We start from the raw sequence: 26384 nt of genomic DNA on the forward strand, positions 1-26384 counted from the left end.
ACACTCAATTTACATCGCAAATAGTGCGGTCCGTATGAGTATTTTAACACCGCGCAGGTTGGAGTTTACACGGCCTGCTGTGTTCTGTTTTTATTCCTGTCATTGCAGTGGACAATAACGGAAGACGATACAACAGGAAAGAACGGTTAAAGAGTTGGGGAAATAAGTCTATAGGCCAACCCAAATAAACCCAGATATAGACCTAATTCCATCATTTCAGTTTTTATAGATTTCTCCCCCATTTCAGGAGAATAGTGAAGATACATTGATATTGTACATGACTGTATTCTACTGTATGACACTACAATTACATTATGAAAATATAAGAATAATGGATTTCTTCTAGGCTTATCTCTGTAAAAGTCCACAAATTCCAAATGTCACTCGAAATACCTACTATGTTGATAATATTCAACATCATTGTTGTTCATATCATTTGAAAAGGTAGGAAAACAGGCGAGAAGGTGAGAAAACAGATGGACAAAGAAGTAAGACGAGGCTTTGCATTATAAAAGTAGGTTACTGTATGGTCCATTCAATCTAAATACATTGAAACCTCTCAAGCTCTACCGACGTCCTTCTACGTACGTACTTCTACGTCCGGTTACTCGATTTGATTGGAAGACGGAGCACACTCCCCTGTCATACGTCACTACTGCGCTCCCCTCAACCCGGACAGACATGGCGGCGTACATGATCACTTCAACCCTGCGAAGAGTTTTGCTTGTTGCTAAGGTGAGCTGTCAGTTATTGTAAACTTAATCTTGTAGCTAGTTATTTGAAATTCACGAAGAGCTCTTGCAAAACCGAAACATCCGACAATCTATGCCTTTTAATGCAAGTTTCTAGCACCACACAATCGGACATCTGTTCGCTAGCCTGCCAAGCCAGCAAGTCTGTCTGCCAAGCCAGCAAGTCTGTCTGTCAAGCCAGCAAGTCTGTCTGTCACTCACACACCTTCTCTCAAGCCGTCTGTCTTCTTTTGAAATTTGTAAGATGTAAGCATTCTCTACTCTGACATTTAAATGTTTAATTTCGCGGTATAAATGTTTAAGTTATTCGTATTAGAGAATGTACAGCTTCGTCCGTTCCTCCTCTGTCAATGTCAAAGCGTAAATATAACACAATCCTGAACTGGTCGAACCTTCACCACATGACTAAATATAACTGTCTTTGAATGAAAAACTGTCCTTGAATGTAACGTTGTGACCTGAACAGCAATCGTAATATCGGCATATGCCTTCGTTCCAGCTCAGCAATACTGGGCGCTGTTGGTGTAATAGAAACAACACAGCTGCCATCACGTTTAACCTTCACCTCTTTGTGATGTTCGGCATGTGTCCATTATAAAGAATAGCGAAAAGTGGTGTTTCTGATGGTACTATAACGTTCATGTTTCTGAAATGTTTCTCTGCAGCATGCCTCTTTCCAATCCAGATGCTGTGTGGCGTCCAGTCGAGTCCAGTACTCCACTGTTTATGATTCCAATGAGAAGGTAACATATGATTCACAGGGTGCAGGGCTGTCACAAGGATGCATGGAAGGCTAGGACCAATGTTTTTTTTTTTTGGTGTGCAACGTCCGGTGAGCGTTTACAGTGAACAGAGGCTGTACCCTTACAGTTTTAGACAGACATGCTATTGGAGCATAATGTAGGCCTACCGTCAAAACCAGTGGAGCAAATCCCATAACATTTAAACATGCAAATAGCTTTTGATATATATCCTACAGGGGATTGAAAGACAGCTCATGGGCCAATAGAATTCTACTCCGTTGTGCTCCAGCTCTGCCTACAACATCACAGACTCAATCTTGCAAAGTTAGATTTGTTTTGGCATGTTGCGTTGAAAAGGGGCTGATATAATGTTGAAAAAACCCTTTTTCCTTCGGAAAGTATTGAGACCCCTTGACTTTTTCCACATTTTGTTACATTACAACCATATTCTAAATGGATTAAATCATCACCCCCCCCCCCCCCCCCCCCCACAATCAATATACACACAATACCCTGTAATGACAAAGCAAAAACAGTAGAATTTGTTTTGCTAATTTAAAAAATATATAAAAAACTGAAATCGCATGTACATACACTACTGGTCAAAAGTTGTACAACACCGCATCATTCAAGGGTTTTTCTTTATTTTTGATAATAATATTGAAGACATCAAAACTATGAAATAACACATGGAATCATGTAGTAACCAAAAAAAGTGTTAAACAAATCTAAATATATTTTATATTTGAGATTCTTCAAAGTAGCCACCCTTTGCCTTGATAACAGCTTTGTACACTCTTGGCATTCTCTCAACCAGATTCATGAGGTAGTCACCTGGAATGCATTTCAATGAACAGGTTTGCCTTCTTAAAAGTTAATTTGTGGAATTTCTTTCCTTAATTCGTTTGAGCCAGTCAGTTGTGTTGTGTTGTGATAAGGTATGGGTGGTATTGTCATTGAGGCAAAAAGTGGCTATTTGAAGAATCTCTCAGTCCCTGCCACTGAAAAACATTCCCAAAGCATGATGCTGCCACCTCCATGCTTCACCGTAGGGAAGCATGGAGGTGGCAGTTGTAGAAACATCTCAAGGATGATCAATGTTAACAGGATGCACCTGAGCTCAATTTCGAGTCTCATAACGAAGGATCTGAATACTGAATACTAAATTTTAAATTTTTTATAAATTTGCAAACATTTCAAAAACTTTTTTCTCTGTTTCATTATGGGGCAATGCGTGTAGATGCTGAGGATTTAAAAAAAATCGTATTTAATCCATTTTAGAATAAGGCTGTAACGTAACAAAATGTGGAAAAAGTGAAGGGGTCTGAATACTTTCCGAAGGCCCTGTAGTGCAAACTAATGGGGTGAACTCAGTGAAGTTTAGTCTCTTGCGTCAGCGTCTGGAGTATAGAGGGAACATTGGATAGGAGTAGTATGCCTCACTGGGTGCAGGGTTGTCACATGATGCCAGGAAGGATAGGAGTAGTATGGCTCACTGGGTGCAGGGTTGTCACATGATGCCAGAGGCGATAGGAGTAGTATGGCTCACTGGGTGCAGGGTTGTCACATGATGCCAGGAGGGATAGGAGTAGTATGGCTCACTGGGTGCAGGGTTGTCACATGATGCCAGGAAGGATAGGAGTAGTATGGCTCACTGGGTGCAGGGTTATCACATGATGCAGGGAAGGATAGGAGTAGTATGGCTCACTGGGTGCAGGGTTGTCACATGATGCCAGGAGGGATAGGAGTAGTATGGCTCACTGGGTGCAGGGTTGTCACATGATGCCAGGAGGGATAGGAGTAGTATGGCTCACTGGGTGCAGGGTTGTCACATGATGCCAGGAGGGATAGGAGTAGTATGGCTCACTGGGTGCAGGGTTGTCACATGATGCCAGGAAGGATAGGAGTAGTATGGCTCACTGGGTGCAGGGTTGTCACATGATGCCAGGAAGGATAGGAGTAGTATGGCTCACTGGGTGCAGGGTTGTCACATGATGCCAGGAAGGATAGGAGTAGTATGGCTCACTGGGTGCAGGGTTGTCACATGATGCCAGGAAGGATAGGAGTAGTTCTGTATTGAAATTAAATACAGTACTTTGTGTTGACAGACCTCTGATTAAATGCAGTACTTTGTGTTGACAGACCTCTGATTTAAAAACAGTACTTTGTCATGACTTGTGGAGGTTTGTCAACATGAACCTGAGTAACACAGAATGTATTTTATTTGTTGCTAGCTGAGTATTATCTTTTCTCTCTAAATGTTACAAGGGGAAACCTTAATTTCCCTCCATCCCCAATATAAACAACATGTCACATCCTCCTAGCTTTGTCCTTTCATCTTCAAACCGCCAACCTTGCCTCAGGCCATAGTGTTTAGCAGTAGGACAGGCAGGGGGTTGAGCTGTGAGTGGGGGGGGGAGAGGGGACAGAGGAAAGACGTTTCATTTAATAAGGTGTTCAGACCAGAGGAACGGAAAGACTGACAGAACCAGACGCTTTCACTTACTGTGTTTCTACGTGTTTACTGGTACACACACACACACACACACACACACACACACACACACACACACACAGAGCAAATTATTTGTTGTGACAATGAGTTCCCAAACTAATCTCTTTCTTCCCTTTCACCCTACTAGACCTTTGATAAGATCCTTATTGCAAACAGAGGAGAGATCGCCTGCAGGGTAAGACTGTGTGTTAACTAAGCATCACCGGTTCTCAGGTTAAAAGACAGAGAGACAGGATGAAAGCCCTCCTAAGCTACACCGTGTCTCATCTCTCTACTGCGCCTATAGCAGGTCTATAGCACCTAGTAAACATTATAGACTATTATTATTATTGATGTATTGAATAGAAGCTGATAACACGTCTTCTTCATTGTCTCTGGCAGGTGATGAAAACATGTAAGAAGATGGGTATCAAAACAGTGGCGGTGCACAGTGATGTCGACGCCAGCGCGGTAAGTCTGTCTGCTCTGTAGAGGTGGTGTGTGGGGGTAAGTCTGTCTGGTCTGTAGAGGTGGTGTGTGGGGGTAAGTCTGTCTGCTCTGTAGAGGTGGTGTGTGGGGGTAAGTCTGTCTGCTCTGTAGAGGTGGTGTGTGGGGGTAAGTCTGTCTGGTCTGTAGAGGTGGTGTGTGGGGGTAAGTCTGTCTGGTCTGTAGAGGTGGTGTGTGGGGGTAAGTCTGTCTGGTCTGTAGAGGTGGTGTGTGGGGGATGTCGACGCCAGCGCGGTAAGTCTGTCTGCTCTGTAGAGGTGGTGTGTGGGGGTAAGTCTGTCTGGTCTGTAGAGGTGGTGTGTGGGGGTAAGTCTGTCTGGTCTGTAGAGGTGGTGTGTGGGGGTAAGTCTGTCTGCTCTGTAGAGGTGGTGTGTGGGGGTAAGTCTGTCTGGTCTGTAGAGGTGGTGTGTGGGGGTAAGTCTGTCTGCTCTGTAGAGGTGGTGTGTGGGGGTAAGTCTGTCTGGTCTGTAGAGGTGGTGTGTGGGGGTAAGTCTGTCTGGTCTGTAGAGGTGGTGTGTGGGGGTAAGTCTGTCTGCTCTGTAGAAGTGGTGTGTGGGGGTAAGTCTGTCTGGTCTGTAGAGGTGGTGTGTGGGGGTAAATCTGTCTGGTCTGTAGAGGTGGTGTGTGGGGGTAAGTCTGTCTGGTCTGTAGAGGTGGTGTGTGGGGGTAAGTCTGTCTGGTCTGTAGAGGTGGTGTGTAGGGGATGTTGGTGTGTGGGGGATGTTGATGTCTAGTAGTAGATGGAAAGTAAAGTAGATGGATCTCCATTACTAACCTGGTGTGTTATATTGACCCCATACAGCCAGAGGTATTGTGTTATAATGACCCCATACAGCCAGAGGTATTGTGTTATAATGACTCCATACAGCCAGAGGTATTGTGTTATAATGACCCCATACAGCCAGAGGTATTGTGTTATATTGACCCCATACAGCCAGAGGTATTGTGTTATATTGACCCCATACAGCCAGAGGTATTGTGGTGGTGTGTTATATTGACCCCATACAACCAGAGGTATTGTTATAATGAACCCATACAGCCAGAGGTATTGAGGTGTGTTATAATGACCCCATACAGCCAGAGGTATTGTGGTGGTGTGTTATATTGACCCCATACAGCCAGAGGTATTGTGTTATATTGACCCCATACAGCCAGAGGTATTGTGTTATATTGACCCCATACAGCCAGAGGTATTGTGGTGGTGTGTTATATTGACCCCATACAGCCAGAGGTATTGTTATAATGACCCCATACAGCCAGAGGTATTGAGGTGTGTTATAATGACCCCATACAGCCAGAGGTATTGTGGTGGTGTGTTATATTGACCCCATACAGCCAGAGGTATTGTTATAATGACCCCATACAGCCAGAGGTATTGTGGTGTGTTATAATGACCCCATACAGCCAGGGGTATTGTGGTCGTGTGTTATATTGACCCCATACAGCCAGAGGTACTGAGGTGTGTTATATTGACCCCATACAACCAGAGGTATTGTTATAATGACCCCATACAGCCAGATGTATTGTGGTGGTGTGTTATATTGACCCCATACAACCAGAGGTATTGTTATAATGACCCAATACAGCCAGAGGTATTGAGGTGGTGTGTTATATTGACCCCATACAGCCAGAGGTATTGTTATAATGACCCCATACAGCCAGAGGTATTGAGGTGGTGTGTTATATTGACCCCATACAGCCAGAGGTATTGTGTTATAATGACCCCATACAACCAGAGGGATTGAGGTGGTGTGTTATAATGACCCCATACAGCCAGAGGTATTGAGGTGGTGTGTTATAATGACCCCATACAACCAGAGGGATTGAGGTGGTGTGTTATAATGACCCCATACAGCCAGAGGGATTGAGGTGGTGTGTTATATTGACCCCATACAGCCAGAGGGATTGAGTTATAATGACCCCATACAGCCAGAGGGATTGTGTTATAATGACCCCATACAGCCAGGGGTATTGTGTTATAATGACCCCATACAGCCAGAGGTATTGTGTTATAATGACCCCATACAGCCAGAGGTATTGTGTTATAATGACCCCATACAGCCAGAGGTATTGTGTTATATTGACCCCATACAGCCAGAGGTATTGTGTTATATTGACCCCATACAGCCAGAGGTATTGTGGTGGTGTGTTATATTGACCCCATACAACCAGAGGTATTGTTATAATGACCCCATACAGCCAGAGGTATTGAGGTGTGTTATATTGACCCCATACAGCCAGAGGTATTGTGTTATATTGACCCCATACAGCCAGAGGTATTGTGTTATATTGACCCCATACAGCCAGAGGTATTGTGGTGGTGTGTTATATTGACCCCATACAGCCAGAGGTATTGTTACAATGACCCCATACAGCCAGAGGTATTGAGGTGTGTTATAATGACCCCATACAGCCAGAGGTATTGTGGTGGTGTGTTATATTGACCCCATACAGCCAGAGGTATTGTTATAATGACCCCATACAGCCAGAGGTATTGAGGTGTGTTATAATGACCCCATACAGCCAGGGGTATTGTGGTGGTGTGTTATATTGACCCCATACAACCAGAGGTATTGTTATAATGACCCCATACAGCCAGATGTATTGTGGTGGTGTGTTATATTGACCCCATACAACCAGAGGTATTGTTATAATGACCCAATACAGCCAGAGGTATTGAGGTGGTGTGTTATATTGACCCCATACAGCCAGAGGTATTGTTATAATGACCCCATACAGCCAGAGGTATTGAGGTGGTGTGTTATATTGACCCCATACAGCCAGAGGTATTGTGTTATAATGACCCCATACAACCAGAGGGATTGAGGTGGTGTGTTATAATGACCCCATACAGCCAGAGGGATTGAGGTGGTGTGTTATAATGACCCCATACAGCCAGAGGTATTGAGGTGGTGTGTTATATTGACCCCATACAGCCAGAGGGATTGAGTTATAATGACCCCATACAGCCAGAGGGATTGAGGTGGTGTGTTATAATGACCCCATACAACCAGAGGGATTGAGGTGGTGTGTTATAATGACCCCATACAGCCAGAGGGATTGAGGTGGTGTGTTATAATGACCCCATACAGCCAGAGGTATTGAGGTGGTGTGTTATATTGACCCCATACAGCCAGAGGGATTGTGTTATAATGACCCCATACAGCCAGAGGGATTGTGTTATAATGACCCCATACAACCAGAGGGATTGTGTTATAATGACCCCATACAACCAGAGGAATTGAGGTGGTGTGTTATATTGACCCCATACAGCCAGAGGGATTGTGTTATAATGACCCCATACAGCCAGAGGTATTGAGGTGTGTTATATTGACCCCATACAGCCAGAGGGATTGTGTTATATTGACCGCATACAGCCAGAGGGATTGTGTTATAATGACCCCATACAACCAGAGGTGTTGAGGTGGTGTTATATTGACCCCATACAGCCAGAGGTATTGAGGTGGTGTGTTATAATGACCCCATACAGCCAGAGGTATTTTTATAATGACCCCATACAACCAGAGGTATTGAGGTGGTGTGTTATAATGACCCCATACAACCAGAGGTATTGAGGTGGTGTGTTATAATGACCCCATACAGCCAGAGGTATTGAGGTGGTGTGTTATAATGACCCCATACAGCCAGAGGTATTGAGGTGGTGTGTTATAATGACCCCATACAGCCAGAGGTATTGAGGTGGTGTGTTATAATGACCCCATACAGCCAGAGGGATTGTGTTATAATGACCCCATACAGCCAGAGGTATTGCCAGGTGGTGTGTTATAATGACCCCATACAGCCAGAGGTATTGAGGTGGTGTGTTATAATGACCCCATACAACCAGAGGTATTGAGGTGGTGTGTTATAATGACCCCATACAGCCAGAGGTATTGTGTTATAATGACCGCTACATGAGAAGGTTAGTTGTATTTACAGGCTGGTTTAATGACATAGTAGGCCTTTAACTGGGTGTGAAAGTGACTTTCCAGCACTGAGCTCCTCTATTGGTCAGACGGGTGGGTAGACACGGTTGTTTATTGGGCTCCTCTAGTTGCCAAGCTGAGTAACATTCCTAAACGTTGACCAGGACACAGGGTGTAGATGGGGGACTGTTGAGTACCCACCTTGACGTTGACCAGGACACAGGGGGTAGATGGGGGACTGTTGAGTACCCACCAAAATGTGCTCCGGAGGCTCTATGGTTGATGTTAATATTGTTGTAGGTCAATGGACCAAGTACAGCCAGAGGTAAGATGGCCCACGTAATAGTGAGGTCCCATTGACCTGTGGATGTGTTGGACAGGTTTTGAAGTGGTGTTTAGCTGTGGAGCAGACATGATGCCTCCCTTAGCACTTCTTTGTTAAGAGACGCAGGGAACCAACTGGCCTGTAACCCCCCCTACACACACACACCTACACACACACCTACACACACACCTACACACGCACACACACTCCTTCTGCCACCTTGTTGATCCAGATGTTGATGTTAATCCCGTGGAATGTGTCCTGGTGGTGACAGTGTCTGTCACTCAATCTGCTGAGGGTCTGGCTCTGTGAGGACGGGGGCTGGTGATGTGAGATTTAGAAGATGATATGGCTGCCTGGCCTTGATGTGGTTTTCAAAATACCACTCTCACCCAATGAATAATGTATTTCTTGTTTTACAACCTGTTTAATTGAACAGAAAATGTCTGTGTCAGATGAATGGACCGCAGTTGATGTTTTGGCTAGTTTGTCCTCTTGAATATTGAGTTATTTAAAATGATGCTACAGAGATTTTGTATAATTTCAGCCAGTAGTTGAAAGTAGCGCTCGAGCCAAAACGTCATCCATTTTGTGTGATGCGTTGGGTCCTGCAAAAAAAACAAAGTGTTTAAGATCCCGTTCTGTCTGTGGTGCCTCCGGTGTCTGTGGTGCCTCCGGTGTCTGTGGTGCATCCGGTGTCTGTGGTGCATCCGGTGTCTGTGGTGCATCCGGTGTCTGTGGTGCCTCCGGTGTCTGTGGTGCCTCCGGTGTCTGTGGTGCCTCCGGTGTCTGTGGTGCCTCCGGTGTCTGTGGTGCCTCCGGTGTCTGTGGTGCCTCCGGTGTCTGTGGTGTCTGTGGTAGTATCTGTGTGTGCGGTAGTGCCTGTGTCTGTGGTAGTGTCTGTGTCTGTGGTAGTGTCTGTGTCTGTGGTAGTGTCTGTGTCTGTGGTAGTGTCTGTGTCTGCGGTAGTGCCTGTGTCTGTGGTAGTGCCTGTGTCTGTGGTAGTGCCTGTGTCTGTGGTAGTGCCTGTGTCTGTGGTAGTGCCTGTGTCTGCGGTAGTGCCTGTGTCTGTGGTAGTGCCTGTGTCTGTGGTAGTGCCTGTGTCTGCGGTAGTGCCTGTGTCTGTGGTAGTAGCTGCGTACCATATGATTGTGGCTTGACGCTTTGGCCTCATTTGAATAAATACTTGTTTTTCTCTGTGCCGCCTCAGGTCCATGTGAAGATGGCTGACGAGGCAGTGTGTGTAGGCCCCGCCCCCACCAACAAGAGCTACCTCAACATGGACGCCATCATGGACGCTATCAGGAAGACTGGATCCCAGGCCGTGAGACTTACGACACACGTTGACACACACACACACACACATCAACTTTTAAACACATGCACCAACATTTAAACACACACGGTTGTGTTTGCTGATGTGTTTTGAGACCTTTTCTCTTCTGTCTCTGAAGGTGCATCCAGGCTACGGTTTTCTGTCTGAAAATAAAGAGTTTGCCAAGAGACTGGTGAGTCGTGCTGGGATTTACAACTGTTGGGAACACACACACACACACACCTCTCTCTGTATATCCCCCTCTGTTTCCCTTATCAACAGGCTTCGGAACCCCCTGAAGTTAATTTTATTAAGGGTGTGATTCTCCGGGTGAAAACCTGATATGAAAACTTAACACACAGACGCCAAAAGACTCACTTCATGATAAGAAAATGTAACATCTTTCACAATTATTTTAAGTCATTTACTTTAAAGGAAAATGTTTTCTCAGTTATACCTCCACATTACATGGCCCCAATGTCTTGCAGACAGACACAAGACTTGACAACTTAAATAAAGGTTATATAAAAAATTTAAAAATACAAGACCCCTCCGACGTTTAGCTGATGACCCACATCGAACCATGCCGTTATGCAAGGCTGTGTTAGTACTGCAAATCTATAACTCACCTAGTTCCACAGGTAAATAACAACATGCTTATTTACCTCATGGTTAACTAAGTAACTCTCCCACCATCATTCAATGTCCTAAAACAACCCTGACATCTCTCCCTCCCATTGAATACAGTCAGTTGTACAACTTACTAGGTATTCCCCTTTTCCCTTCCTGTTGTGGCATATCATGCAAGGCACCCGGAGGTGGGCCGTAGTACATTGAAGCTAATCCCACAGGTATAAATGGCCTATTTTCCTTCATTGGAACTAAAAGATGTCGTACCCACTCCCATGATTTGGATCAACCGCAATGCCCAGTGTCCCCGACTCCTATTGTGTTGCCCTGGAGCAAGGCTCTTGCTCGGTATGTGAGTGGGCCGTCCGCTGCCTTATGGGAGCCTGCTGTGGAAATGGAGATGTCATTACATTAGCAACTCAAAGGACCTCCCCCTCCTGTAACAGTGGGTGAATAGTTAGTGCCAGATTTACGCATTGCAAAACCCTCTGGGAGTGGGGGCAATGTCCGTATGCCTCTGGGCTCGGGGTAAAGCCGGGGGGGGGGGGGGATTAGGGTAAGGGTTCTGTTAGCATGAGAAAGAACCTCAGGCTGAATGGAGCTGGATGGATTGAGTATAGTAGAATGTATTGTCCCTCAATGCGTCGGTGGATCCCCACCCCCCCCCGTTTCAAAATAAATGTGTAATTATTTTTTGGGACTTTTGCAGACGGACACAAGCATTTCACACTTGTGTTGAGCACTCTAGGACACGTGCACCCACTTAACTCAGGGGTCCGATTACACCTCCTCTTATTGTTGGAGACTCATTTGTTTGCGCTTGGCAAAATGGCGTGTGGTGCTCCGCTCACCAGTGTGTTAAGAACAGCCGTTTGGACGTGAGAGGATGAGGCAGGTCTGAAAAGGCTCAGCCAGGTTTATTATGATGTAAATAGTGAGATGTCACAACATGGCACCAGAGGGAGGGAGGATCGATGTTTGTCATTGTGTCTTCATTTAGAGCAGTGTTTCCTCAACTCTGTCCTGCCCCCCCCCCCCCCCCCGGGTGAACGTTTGGTAATAATCAACGCTTGATGATGAGTGGGTTATTGGAATCAGCGTAACAAACTAAAACGTGCACCCGGGGGAGGGGCCCCAGGACTGAGTTGGGGAAACACTGATTTAGAGGATGATAGGTTGTGTGTTTTTCATTGTGTCCTCGTCTAAAGGGCAGATGTCTGTTGTTGTTAAACTAAAAACATTGGTTTAAAATCGGACAGTGTTGTTTTATATCAATTTATTTTATTTTGGATCCTGCGACTCTGTTGGGCTAAATTGCTGTGAGCGCTGCTATCGGTCTCAAGACACCAAAGCCCAGCTAGCCTCGCTGTCTTGGCGGTCTCAAGACACCAAAGCCCAGCTAGCCTCGCTGTCTTGGCGGTCTCAAGACACCAAAGCCCAGCTATCCTCGCTGTCTTGGCGGTCTCAAGACACCAAAGCCCAGCTAGCCTCGCTGTCTTGGCGGTCTCAAGACACCAAAGCCCAGCTAGCCTCGCTGTCTTGGCGGTCTCAAGACACGAAAGCCCAGCTAGCCTCGCTGTCTTGGCGGTCTCAAGACACGAAAGCCCAGCTAGCCTCGCTGTCTTGGCGGTCTCAAGACACCAAAGCCCAGCTAGCCTCGCTGTCTTGGCGGTCTCAAGACACCAAAGCCCAGCTAGCCTCGCTGTCTTGGCGGTCTCAAGACACCAAAGCCCAGCTAGCCTCGCTGTCTTGGCGGTCTCAAGACACCAAAGCCCAGCTAGCCTCGCTGTCTTGGCGGTCTCAAGACACCAAAGCCCAGCTAGCCTCACTGTCTTGGCGGTCTCAAAACACCAAAGCCCAGCTAGCCTCGCTGTCTTGGCGGTCTCAAGACACCAAAGCCCAGCTATCCTCGCTGTCTTGGCGGTCTCAAGACACCAAAGCCCAGCTATCCTCGCTGTCTTGGCGGTCTCAAGACACCAAAGCCCAGCTAGCCTCGCTGTCTTGGCGGTCTCAAGACACCAAAGCCCAGCTAGCCTCGCTGTCTTGGCGGTCTCAAGACACGAAAGCCCAGCTAGCCTCGCTGTCTTGGCGGTCTCAAGACACCAAAGCCCAGCTAGCCTCGCTGTCTTGGCGGTCTCAAGACACCAAAGCCCAGCTAGCCTCGCTGTCTTGGCGGTCTCAAGACACCAAAGCCCAGCTAGCCTCGCTGTCTTGGCGGTCTCAAGACACCAAAGCCCAGCTAGCCTCGCTGTCTTGGCGGTCTCAAGACACCAAAGCCCAGCTAGCCTCACTGTCTTGGCGGTCTCAAGACACCAGAGCCCAGCTAGCCTTGCTGTCTTGGCGTTCTCAAATGGAGGCCGGTATTGAAAGTTTCCAGCGCTGCAGGGAGCTGTGTTTACTTTGTTCCCGGGACGATGTGGACCAGGGTGACTTTCAATGGAGTAACTGCTTGTGGAAGACTACAGCAGCAAAGTAGCTACTTTAATCAAGTGGCAAACCAACACAAGCTACTGGGGAACCCACGCCCACCTACTTTTCCATTTTCTTCCACCCCATTAGCCGGACGCCACTTTGTTCGAGTGGAAGTATCGCCGCCGTGTCGGCTCTCCACAGCCGATAGGCCAGTGCTCCGCAGGGTTCCTTCTCTGAAGGGTCTCCCCCTTCCCTGGAGAACGGAGTTGTTCTCGACCCAACCAACCAGCCACGGAGGTACGTCACTCGCCGTGGAAGTCGAAGGAGGCGTCCTCTGGCAGCGGGGGTCTCCATGGAGATGTTGAGCCCAGAACTGACACAGACCAGGAACAGCTTTGCCGCACTGGATCCAGAGGTTCCGGCGCCTTCTTCCTTGAGGGCTTCCCATTCGAGATCGGATCCGGAGGTACCTGCATCTTCGTCCTCGGTCCCGTCTACCTCACCGGTGGCTCCTATCTCAGGTTCAGATCCTCGGAGCTCCCACCCTCAACAGACCGTGAGGCTGCCTGAGAAACCGGTCCATTCAACATCACCAGCGCTATGGTGAGAAACATCTCAGTCCCCAAGGCAAAAACCCTGTGTTACCCAGGAGAACGAGTACAGGACATAACAAGGCTGCTTCCGACTGTTCTACCACAGGAGCACGAGTACAGGACATAAGGCTGATTCAAACTGTTCTACCACAGATGCCGGGAGCTGACATTGTCGTAGTCCATGTGGGGTCAAACGACATCAGGAGGGCTAGCTCGGAACATCTGAAAATGTATTTTAAAGAACTGATTTTAGCATTAAGATTCCAAAAAACAGCCAATCATTTCAGGTCCAGTACCATCGTTGGGCCGCGGGTGTGAATATTCATTTGAATATTTGCATTACACATCTGGCTGAAAGACTACTGTAGCTCTGTAGACTTCTGTAGATTACTGTAGCTCTGTAGACTACTGTAGCTCTGTAGACTACTGTAGCTCTGTAGACTACTGTAGATTACTGTAGCTCTGTAGACTACTGTAGCTCTGTAGACTACTGTAGCTCTGTAGACTACTGTAGCTCTGTAGACTTCTGTAGATTACTGTAGCTCTGTAGACTACTGTAGCTCTGTAGACTACTCTGTAGACTACTGTAGCTCTCCACGCCTGGAGTTTGCATAAAGGCCTGTGAAAGACAGAGCATGCGGCAAAAGGTTTGGTGGTCTGATCAGACTAAAATGTAACTCTTTGGTCTGAATGCAAAGCGCTATGTCTGGAGAGAACCAGGCACAGCTCATCACCCGTCGAACACCATCCCTACCGTGAAGCATGGTGGTGGCAGCATCATACTATGGGGATGCTTTTCAGCTGCAGGGACTGGGAGACTGGTAAGGATAGAGAAAACAATGAATGGAGCCAAATACAGGAAAACCCTTGATGAGAATCTGCTTCAGAGTGCAAACAACCTTAGACTGGGGCGAAGATTTATGTTCCAACAGGACAATGACCCCAAGCATACAGCCAAAGCAACGCTGGAATGTCTTCAGAACTAGAATATGAAAGTCCTTGAGTGGCCCAGCAGAAGCCCAGACTTGAATCCCATTGAAATGTTGTGGAAAGACTTGAAGATTGCTGTTCCCCGGCACTCCCCATTTAACTTAACAAAGCTTGAGAAAATCTGCAAGGAAGAAGCTGATCCAAATCTGCAAGGCAAAGCTGATCCAGACATCCCCCAAGACGACTTAAAGCTGTAATCCCAACCAAAGGTGCTTCTACAAAGTATTGACTCAGCTGTGAATACTTAGTGCCTTCAGAAATTATTCAAACCCCTTGACTTTTTCCATATTTTGTTGTTCCAGCCTGAATTTAAAATTGATTTTTACATTGAAAGTGCCTTGAAAGGGCCTTCACACAATTCCCCATAATGTCAAAGTAGGTTATTTTTTTCATTCATTAAAAATGAAGATTTAATTTAAGATTAAATCTTGACTCAATAAGTAATCAACCCCTTTGTTATGGCAAGCCTAAATAAGTACTGGAGTAAAAATGTGCTTAACAAGTCACATAATGAGTTGCTTGGACTCTGTGTTCAATACTAGTGTGTACCTCATCTCTGTATCCAACTCATACAATTATCTGTAAGGTCCCTTCAGTCGAGAATTTTTTTTCAAACACAGATTCAACCACAAAGACCAGGGATGTTTTCCAATGTCTCACAAAGAAGGGCAGCTATTGGTAGATGGGTAAAAAAAAAATACAATTAGACATGACATATTCCTTTGAGCATGGTGAAGTTGTTAGTTACACTTTAGATGGTGTCCCTTCAAAGATACAGACATCCTTCCTAACTCAGTTGCTGGAGAGGAAGGAAACTGCTCAGGGATTTCACCATGAGGCCAATGGTGAGTATAATGTTTGTGATAGGAGAACTGAGGATGGATCAACATTGTATACTCTACATTATTAACCTAAATGACAGAGTGAAAAGAGAACCTGTACAAAATACATATTCTGAAACATGTATCCTGTTTGCAATAAGGCACTAAAGTAAAACAGTAAAAAATGAATACAAAGTGTGATGTTTGAGACAAATCCAATACATTACTGAGTGCCACTCTTCATATTTTCAAGCATGGTGGTGGCTGCATCATGTTATGGGTATGCTTGTCATCGGCAAGGACTATAGTTTTTTTGGGGGGAGGGATAAAAATCAACAGAATACAACTAAGCACAGTCACAGTAGAGGAAAACCTGGTTCAGTCTGCTTTCCACCAGACACTGGGAGACGAATTCACCTTTCAGCAGGACAATAACCTGAAACACAAGGCCAAATTTACACTGGAGTTGCTTACCAAGAAGACATTGAATGTTCCTGACTCACACCCCTTCAGTCAGTTTGAAAATCTATGGCTAGACTTGAAAATGGCTGCCTAGCAATGATCAACAACCAACTTGGCAGAGCTTGAAGAATTTAGAGCTCTTATAGACTTACCCAGAAAGACTCACAGCTGTAATCACTGCCAAAGGTGCTTCTACAAAGTATTGACTCAGGGGTGTGAGTCAATACTTGTGTGTTTTTGTATTTCAATAAATTAGCAAAACATTTGAAAAACATGTTTTCACTTTGTCATTACAGGATAATGTGTGTAGATGTGTTAATCAATTTTGAATTCAGGCTGTAACACAACAAAATTCAGAGGGGTATGAATACTTTCCTAAGGCGCTGTATATATTGTTCAAACAGTGATCCGGAGCCAAGATGGAGGAGTTGTGTATATATTGTTCAAACAGTGATCTGGAGCCAAGATGGAGGAGTTGTGTATATATTGTTCAAACAGTGATCTGGAACCAAGATGGAGGAGTTGTAAATATTGTTCAAACAGTGATCTGGAGCCAAGATGGAGGAGTTGTATATATTGTTCAAACAGTGATCTGGAACCAAGATGGAGGAGTTGTGTATATATTGTTCAAACAGTGATCTGGAGCCAAGATGGAGGAGTTGTATATATTGTTCAAACAGTGATCTGGAGCCAAGATGGAGGAGTTGTATATATTGTTCAAACAGTGATCTGGAACCAAGATGGAGGAGTTGTGTATATATTGTTCAAACAGTGATCTGGAGCCAAGATGGAGGAGTTGTGTATATATTGTTCAAACAGTGATCTGGAACCAAGATGGAGGAGTTGTGTATATTGTTCAAACAGTGATCTGGAGCCAAGATGGAGGAGTTGTGTATATATTGTTCAAACAGTGATCTGGAGCCAAGATGGAGGAGTTGTGTATATATTGTTCAAACAGTGATCTGGAACCAAGATGGAGGAGTTGTGTATATATTGTTCAAACAGTGATCTGGAGCCAAGATGGAGGAGTTGTATATATTGTTCAAACAGTGATCTGGAGCCAAGATGGAGGAGTTGTGTATATATTGTTCAAACAGTGATCTGGAACCAAGATGGAGGAGTTGTATATATTGTTCAAACAGTGATCTGCAGCCAAGATGGAGGAGTTGTGTATATATTGTTCAAACAGTGATCTGGAGCCAAGATGGAGGAGTTGTGTATATATTGTTCAAACAGTGATCTGGAGCCAAGATGGAGGAGTTGTGTATATATTGTTCAAACAGTGATCTGGAGCCAAGATGGAGGAGTTGTGTATATATTGTTCAAACAGTGATCTGGAACCAAGATGGAGGAGTTGTATATATTGTTCAAACAGTGATCTGGAGCCAAGATGGCGGAGTTGTATATATTGTTCAAACAGTGATCTGGAGCCAAGATGGAGGAGCTGTATATATTGTTCAAACAGTGATCTGGAGCCAAGATGGAGGAGTTGTGTATATATTGTTCAAACAGTGATCTGGAGCCAAGATGGAGGAGTTGTGTATATATTGTTCAAACAGTGATCTGGAACCAAGATGGAGGAGTTGTGTATATATTGTTCAAACAGTGATCTGGAGCCAAGATGGAGGAGTTGTGTATATATTGTTCAAACAGTGATCTGGAGCCAAGATGGAGGAGTTGTGTATATATTGTTCAAACAGTGATCTGGAGCCAAGATGGAGGAGTTGTGTATATATTGTTCAAACAGTGATCTGGAGCCAAGATGGAGGAGTTGTGTATATATTGTTCAAACAGTGATCTGGAACCAAGATGGAGGAGTTGTGTATATTGTTCAAACAGTGATCTGGAGCCAAGATGGAGGAGTTGTGTGTATATATTGTTCAAACAGTGATCTGGAGCCAAGATGGAGGAGTTGTGTATATATTGTTCAAACAGTGATCTGGAACCAAGATGGAGGAGTTGTGTATATATTGTTCAAACAGTGATCTGGAGCCAAGATGGAGGAGTTGTATATATTGTTCAAACAGTGATCTGGAGCCAAGATGGCGGAGTTGTATATATTGTTCAAACAGTGATCTGGAGCCAAGATGGAGGAGCTGTATATATTGTTCAAACAGTGATCTGGAGCCAAGATGGAGGAGTTGTGTATATATTGTTCAAACAGTGATCTGGAGCCAAGATGGAGGAGTTGTAAATATTGTTCAAACAGTGATCTCTACAACCAAGTCAAAGTCTAACAAGGAAGCCTACTGATGAAATGAGAATGAAGGTACCTTTTGTGTAAAACTTAAATCATTTCACTAAAGTAGGGGTTTTGTTCTTCTGTTTTCTCTCTTCACCACTCTTCTCTTTGTCCCTCTCAGCTAAGCTTATTATTTACAAACAGCAGAATTATCTCTGGGTTGAGTCCCCCTCTTCTCCTTCTCTGCCTTTGTCTTGTGTGTCATGCTATGGGAACCAGGGCCCATTCACTTTAATGGTGCTGAATTGGGAGTCATTGAGGGTGAATCTCCATACTAATAACAGGCCCTTAGGCTACGACCCAAATGGAACCCAATTCCCTATATAGTGCACTATTTTTGACCAGTGCCCAGTCAAAGGGGATGCACTTCATAGGGAATAGGTTGCCATTTGGGCCACAGCATTACTGCCCAGCTGTAGGCCTGACGATGGGCCCTGAGGCTCTGCCACTGTGTGTGAGGCAGGAAGCAATATCCAACGGGCTCTATACAACACAAAGACAACGAGAGAGAGAACAAGCGCCCTTCTTCTCGTCCCTCTTTCTTTCCCTGTTTATAAGCCTTAAGTACTGTCATGTGTCCAGGGCTAGTGGGTAATGTAGGAGGGGTAGATGTGACATCAGGAGACTAGGCCTCAACTATTACAGCCTGAAGGGGTTTGTGTTGAGTTCCCAAGACGGCACTGTTTTGACTGACAAGAAATGTCTGTGATGGAGACTCTTCCTGTATCTTTTACCTATTTCACATTTGACTTATTTTTGTCCTCGCCAGCTTTGACTTTGCTTATAGCTGCTTTATTGAAGAAAAATGTACTCGCTATGACTGAGATGTTGTTGTCCCACCTCACTATGACTGAGATGTGGTTGTCCCTCACTATGACTGAGATGTGGTTGTCCCTCACTATGACTGAGATGTTGTTGTCCCACCTCACTATGACTGAGATGTGGTTGTCCCTCACTATGACTGAGATGTGGTTGTCCCTCACTATGACTGAGATGTGGTTGTCCCTCACTATGACTGAGATGTTGTTGTCCCCCCTCACTATGACTGAGATGTGGTTGTCCCTCACTATGACTGAGATGTGGTTGTCCCTCACTATGACTGAGATGTTGTTGTCCCCCCTCACTATGACTGAGATGTGGTTGTCTCACCTCACTATGACTGAGATGTGGTTGTCCCTCACTATGACTGAGATGTTGTTGTCCCTCACTATGACTGAGATGATGTTGTCCCACCTCACTATGACTGAGATGTGGTTGTCCCTCACTATGGCTGAGATGTTGTTGTCCCTCACTATGACTGAGATGTTGTTGTCCCTCACTATGACTGAGATGTTGTTGTCCCTCACTATGACTGAGATGTTGTTGTCCCTCACTATGACTGAGATGTGGTTGTCCCACCTCACTATGACTGAGATGTGGTTGTCCCACCTCACTATGACTGAGATGTGGTTGTCCCACCTCACTATGACTGAGATGTGGTTGTCCCACCTCACTATGACTGAGATGTGGTTGTCCCACCTCACTATGACTGAGATGTGGTTGTCCCACCTCACTATGACTGAGATGTGGTTGTCCCACCTCACTATGACTGAGATGTGGTTGTCCCACCTCACTATGACTGAGATGTGGTTGTCCCACCTCACTATGACTGAGATGTGGTTGTCCCACCTCACTATGACTGAGATGTGGTTGTCCCACCTCACTATGACTGAGATGTGGTTGTCCCACCTCACTATGACTGAGATGTGGTTGTCCCACCTCACTATGACTGAGATGTGGTTGTCCCACCTCACTATGACTGAGATGTGGTTGTCCCACCTCACTATGACTGAGATGTGGTTGTCCCACCTCACTATGACTGAGATGTGGTTGTCCCACCTCACTATGACTGAGATGTGGTTGTCCCACCTCACTATGACTGAGATGTGGTTGTCCCACCTCACTATGACTGAGATGTGGTTGTCCCACCTCACTATGACTGAGATGTGGTTGTCGTCCCTCACTATGACTGAGATGTGGTTGTCGTCCCTCACTATGACTGAGATGTGGTTGTCCCTCACTATGACTGAGATGTGGTTGTCCCTCACTATGACTGAGATGTTGTTGTCCCCCCTCACTATGACTGAGATGTGGTTGTCCCCCCTCACTATGACTGAGATGTGGTTGTCTCACCTCACTATGACTGAGATGTGGTTGTCCCTCACTATGACTGAGATGTTGTTGTCCCTCACTATGACTGAGATGTTGTCCCACCTCACTATGACTGAGATGTGGTTGTCCCCCCTCACTATGACTGAGATGTGGTTGTCCCCCCTCACTATGACTGAGATGTGGTTGTCCCACCTCACTATGACTGAGATGTGGTTGTCCCACCTCACTATGACTGAGATGTGGTTGTCCCACCTCACTATGACTGAGATGTGGTTGTCCCACCTCACTATGACTGAGATGTGGTTGTCCCACCTCACTATGACTGAGATGTGGTTGTCCCCCCTCACTATGACTGAGATGTTGTTGTCCCACCTCGCTATGACTGAGATGTTGTTGTCCCTCACTATGACTGAGATGTTGTTGTCCCCCCTCACTATGACTGAGATGTTGTTGTCCCCCCTCACTATGACTGAGATGTGGTTGTCCCTCACTATGACTGAGATGTTGTTGTCCCCCCTCACTATGACTGAGATGTGGTTGTCCCTCACTATGACTGAGATGTTGTTGTCCCCCCTCACTATGACTGAGATGTGGTTGTCCCTCACTATGACTGAGATGTGGTTGTCCCTCACTATGACTGAGATGTGGTTGTCCCTCACTATGACTGAGATGTGGTTGTCCCTCACTATGGCTGAGATGTGGTTGTCCCCCCTCACTATGACTGAGATGTGGTTGTCCCCCCTCACTATGACTGAGATGTGGTTGTCCCCCCTCACTATGACTGAGATGTGGTTGTCCCACCTCACTATGACTGAGATGTGGTTGTCCCAACTCACTATGACTGAGATGTGGTTGTCCCAACTCACTATGACTGAGATGTGGTTGTCCCTCACTATGACTGAGATGTTGTTGTCCCTCACTATGACTGAGATGTTGTTGTCCCTCACTATGACTGAGATGTTGTTGTCCCACCTCACTATGACTGAGATGTGGTTGTCCCTCACTATGACTGAGATGTTGTTGTCCCTCACTATGACTGAGATGTTGTTGTCCCTCACTATGACTGAGATGTGGTTGTCCCACCTCACTATGACTGAGATGTGGTTGTCCCACCTCACTATGACTGAGATGTGGTTGTCCCACCTCACTATGACTGAGATGTGGTTGTCCCACCTCACTATGACTGAGATGTGGTTGTCCCACCTCACTATGACTGAGATGTGGTTGTCCCAACTCACTATGACTGAGATGTGGTTGTCCCAACTCACTATGACTGAGATGTGGTTGTCCCTCACTATGACTGAGATGTTGTTGTCCCTCACTATGACTGAGATGTTGTTGTCCCTCACTATGACTGAGATGTTGTTGTCCCACCTCACTATGACTGAGATGTGGTTGTCCCTCACTATGACTGAGATGTTGTTGTCCCTCACTATGACTGAGATGTTGTTGTCCCTCACTATGACTGAGATGTGGTTGTCCCACCTCACTATGACTGAGATGTGGTTGTCCCACCTCACTATGACTGAGATGTGGTTGTCCCACCTCACTATGACTGAGATGTGGTTGTCCCACCTCACTATGACTGAGATGTGGTTGTCCCACCTCACTATGACTGAGATGTGGTTGTCCCACCTCACTATGACTGAGATGTTGTTGTCCCTCACTATGACTGAGATGTTGTTGTCCCTCACTATGACTGAGATGTTGTTGTCCCACCTCACTATGACTGAGATGTGGTTGTCCCACCTCACTATGACTGAGATGTGGTTGTCCCTCACTATGACTGAGATGTTGTTGTCCCTCACTATGACTGAGATGTGGTTGTCCCTCACTATGACTGAGATGTGGTTGTCCCTCACTATGACTGAGATGTGGTTGTCTCTCACTATGACTGAGATGTTGTTGTCCCACCTCACTATGACTGAGATGTGGTTGTCCCACCTCACTATGACTGAGATGTGGTTGTCCCTCACTATGACTGAGATGTTGTTGTCCCCCCTCACTATGACTGAGATGTTGTCTCACCTCACTATGACTGAGATGTGGTTGTCCCACCTCACTATGACTGAGATGTGGTTGTCCCACCTCACTATGACTGAGATGTGGTTGTCCCACCTCACTATGACTGAGATGTGGTTGTCCCACCTCGCTATGTTTAGGGGAGATAAACTGTAAGTCTCTCTGAATAAGAGTGTCTTCTAAATGACACATTTGTGATAAATACTGAAATTGGTGAAAAATGTCGAACACGTTTAAATTCTTGAGCTGCCTGGTACAATGGAACCAATTCAACCACTATAATCATGTAGGTTGGTATAGGTGGCATCTCTCTACTGACCCAGGTCTGTTCATTATGTAGGTTGGTATAGGTGGCATCTCTATACTGACCCAGGTCTGTTCATTATGTAGGTTGGTATAGGTAGCAGATCTATACTGACCCAGGTCTGTTCATTATGTAGGTTGGTATAGGTAGCATCTCTATACTGACCCAGGTCTGTTCATTATGTAGGTTGGTATAGGTGGCATCTCTATACTGACCCAGGTCTGTTCATTATGTAGGTTGGTTTAGGTAGCAGATCTATACTGACCCAGGTCTGTTCATTATGTAGGTTGGTATAGGTGGCATCTCTATACTGACCCAGGTCTGTTCATTATGTAGGTTGGTTTAGGTAGCAGATCTATACTGACCCAGGTCTGTTCATTATGTAGGTTGGTTTAGGTAGCAGATCTATACTGACCCAGGTCTGTTCATTATGTAGGTTGGTATAGGTGGCATCTCTCTACTGACCCAGGTCTGTTCATTATGTAGGTTGGTATAGGTGGCATCTCTATACTGACCCAGGTCTGTTCATTATGTAGGTTGGTATAGGTGGCATCTCTATACTGACCCAGGTCTGTTCATCATGTAGGTTGGTATAGGTGGCATCTCTATACTGACCCAGGTCTGTTCATCATGTAGGTTGGTATAGGTGGCATCTCTCTACTGACCCAGGTCTGTTCATTATGTAGGTTGGTATAGGTAGCATCTCTATACTGACCCAGGTCTGTTCATTATGTAGGTTGGTATAGGTGGCATCTCTCTACTGACCCAGGTCTGTTCATCATGTAGGTTGGTATAGGTGGCATCTCTATACTGACCCAGGTCTGTTCATTATGTAGGTTGGTATAGGTGGCATCTCTCTACTGACCCAGGTCTGTTCATTATGTAGGTTGGTATAGGTGGCATCTCTATACTGACCCAGGTCTGTTCATTATGTAGGTTGGTATAGGTGGCATCTCTATACTGACCCAGGTCTGTTCATTATGTAGGTTGGTATAGGTAGCATCTCTATACTGACCCAGGGCTATTCATTATGTAGGTTGGTATAGGTAGCAGATCTATACTGACCCAGGTCTGTTCATTATGTAGGTTGGTATAGGTGGCATCTCTATACTGACCCAGGTCTGTTCATTATGTAGGTTGGTATAGGTGGCATCTCTATACTGACCCAGGTCTGTTCATTATGTAGGTTGGTATAGGTAGCATCTCTATACTGACCCAGGTCTGTTCATTATGTAGGTTGGTATAGGTGGCATCTCTCTACTGACCCAGGTCTGTTCATTATGTAGGTTGGTATAGGTAGCAGATCTATACTGACCCAGGTCTGTTCATTATGTAGGTTGGTATAGGTAGCAGATCTATACTGACCCAGGTCTGTTCATTATGTAGGTTGGTATAGGTAGCATCTCTATACTGACCCAGGTCTGTTCATTATGTAGGTTGGTATAGGTGGCATCTCTCTACTGACCCAGGTCTGTTCATTATGTAGGTTGGTATAGGTAGCAGATCTATACTGACCCAGGTCTGTTCATTATGTAGGTTGGTATAGGTGGCATCTCTCTACTGACCCAGGTCTGTTCATTATGTAGGTTGGTATAGGTAGCAGATCTCTACTGACCCAGGTCTGTTCATTATGTAGGTTGGTATAGGTGGCATCTCTATACTGACCCAGGTCTGTTCATTATGTAGGTTGGTATAGGTAGCATCTCTATACTGACCCAGGTCTGTTCATTATGTAGGTTGGTATAGGTGGCATCTCTATACTGACCCAGGTCTGTTCATTATGTAGGTTGGTATAGGTGGCATCTCTCTACTGACCCAGGTCTGTTCATTATGTAGGTTGGTATAGGTGGCATCTCTATACTGACCCAGGTCTGTTCATTATGTAGGTTGGTATAGGTGGCATCTCTATACTGACCCAGGTCTGTTCATTATGTAGGTTGGTATAGGTGGCATCTCTATACTGACCCAGGTCTGTTCATTATGTAGGTTGGTATAGGTGGCATCTCTATACTGACCCAGGTCTGTTCATTATGTAGGTTGGTATAGGTGGCATCTCTCTACTGACCCAGGTCTGTTCATTATGTAGATTGGTATAGGTAGCAGATCTCTATTCTGACCCAGGTCTGTTCATTATGTAGGTTGGTATAGGTAGCATCTCTATACTGACCCAGGTCTGTTCATTATGTAGATTGGTATAGGTAGCAGATCTATATTGACCCAGGGCTATTCATTATGTAGGTTGGTATAGGTAGCATCTCTATACTGACCCAGGTCTGTTCATTATGTAGGTTGGTATAGGTAGCAGATCTATACTGACCCAGGTCTGTTCATTATGTAGGTTGGTATAGGTAGCAGATCTATACTGACCCAGGTCTGTTCATTATGTAGGCTGGTATAGGTAGCAGCTCAGTGGTTCCAGTGTCTCAGTGGTTCCAGTGTATGGCTGTTCTCTGATGTGGTGATGTTGTTGTTGGTCTCCTGCAGGCAGCAGAAGACGTGGTGTTCATAGGACCGGACACCCACGCCATCCATGCCATGGGCGACAAGATCGAGAGCAAGCTCCTAGCCAAGGCAGCCAATGTCAACGTCATCCCTGGGTTCGACGGGGTCGTCGAGGTGAGCTATACTGTCAACATGGTTGTCCTGGCAACAACTTTCAGGAAGCTTAGGATCGTCCTGGCAACAAATCAAACTGGATCTACATTTTAACAGTACCACTCAGATCTGGTCTTCATTATCCCTCATTCTACACACAGGCATTTGTTTCCCCCCTCCATCTCTATTCTCCTCTACCCCCTCTCTCCTCTACCCCCTCTTTCCTCTACCCCCTCTCTCCTCTACCCCCTCTTTCCTCAGCCATTTGCCTTTCTCGGTCTCTCTCAATCTTCCCTTCTTTCTCCTCCTGCTCTCCCACTCTCCTCTCCCCCCTCTCCTCCTGCTCTTCCACTCTCCTCTCCCCCTCTCTCTCCTCCTGCTCTTCCTCTCTCCTCTCCCACCTCTCTCTCTCTCCTCTCCCACCTCTCTCTCTCTCCTCTCCCACCTTTCTCTCTCCTCTCCCACCTCTCTCTCTCTCTCCTCTCCCACCTCTCTCTCTCTCTCCTCTCCCACCTCTCTTCTCCTGCTCTTCCACTCTCCTCTCCCCCCTCTCTCCTCTCCTGCTCTTCCCCTCCTCTGTATACAGTGATGGTCCTAATAGAGCTGTGTGGGCCATGTTTAACACTTCTCCTGCTGATGGCTAGTAGATAAATAGATACAGATGGTTGTTGTCACGTAGCTGTCACAGGCCAGGGGGGCAACAACAGCTCTGATGGGGTGATCTCTTCTACCTATGCTGCCCCCAGGGCATGATTGATGGGCTAGACAGACAGACCCGCAGGGAGTCAGACAGTCAGGCAGACCGGCAGGGATTCAGACAGTCAGGCAGACAGACAGACAGGCAGGGAGACAGACAGACAGACAGGCAGGGAGACACACAGACAGACAGGCAGGTAGTCAGACAGACAGACAGGCAGGGAGACAAACAGACAGACAGGCAGGCAGGCAGGGAGACAGACAGGCAGGCAGGCAGGGAGGCAGACAGACAGGCAGGGAGACAGGCAGACAGGCAGGGAGACAGGCAGGCAGGGAGACAGGCAGACAGACAGGCAGGGAGACAGGCAGGAAGACAGGCAGACAGGCAGGCAGGCAGGCAGGGA

At 46.0% G+C, this 26384-nt stretch overlaps 1 protein-coding gene across 2 annotated transcripts in view; it reads left to right on the forward strand.

The window, feature by feature from the left end:
• The first annotated feature begins 551 nt into the window (after positions 1–551).
• pcca (propionyl-CoA carboxylase subunit alpha) overlaps positions 552–26384 on the forward strand; it is a 47362-nt gene continuing 21529 nt past the window's right edge. The window contains exons 1-7 of one of the 2 annotated variants that reach the window (XM_090207191.1): positions 552–735; positions 1418–1495; positions 4138–4185; positions 4392–4460; positions 9958–10071; positions 10202–10255; positions 25174–25305. In XM_090207191.1, the coding sequence (XP_090063317.1) occupies positions 682–735; positions 1418–1495; positions 4138–4185; positions 4392–4460; positions 9958–10071; positions 10202–10255; positions 25174–25305 (549 nt within the window). In that variant the 5' untranslated portion in view covers positions 552–681. Of the gene's footprint in view, positions 736–1417; positions 1496–4137; positions 4186–4391; positions 4461–4661; positions 4731–9957; positions 10072–10201; positions 10256–25173; positions 25306–26384 lie in introns of those variants that run through there. The other variant, XM_090207190.1, reaches the window with a different exon arrangement.

The sequence above is a fragment of the Oncorhynchus mykiss genome, chromosome 18 (assembly GCF_057628025.1).
Source record: "Oncorhynchus mykiss isolate SJ-2025 chromosome 18, ASM5762802v1, whole genome shotgun sequence".
In the NCBI taxonomy this organism is placed as follows: Eukaryota; Metazoa; Chordata; class Actinopteri; order Salmoniformes; family Salmonidae; genus Oncorhynchus; species Oncorhynchus mykiss.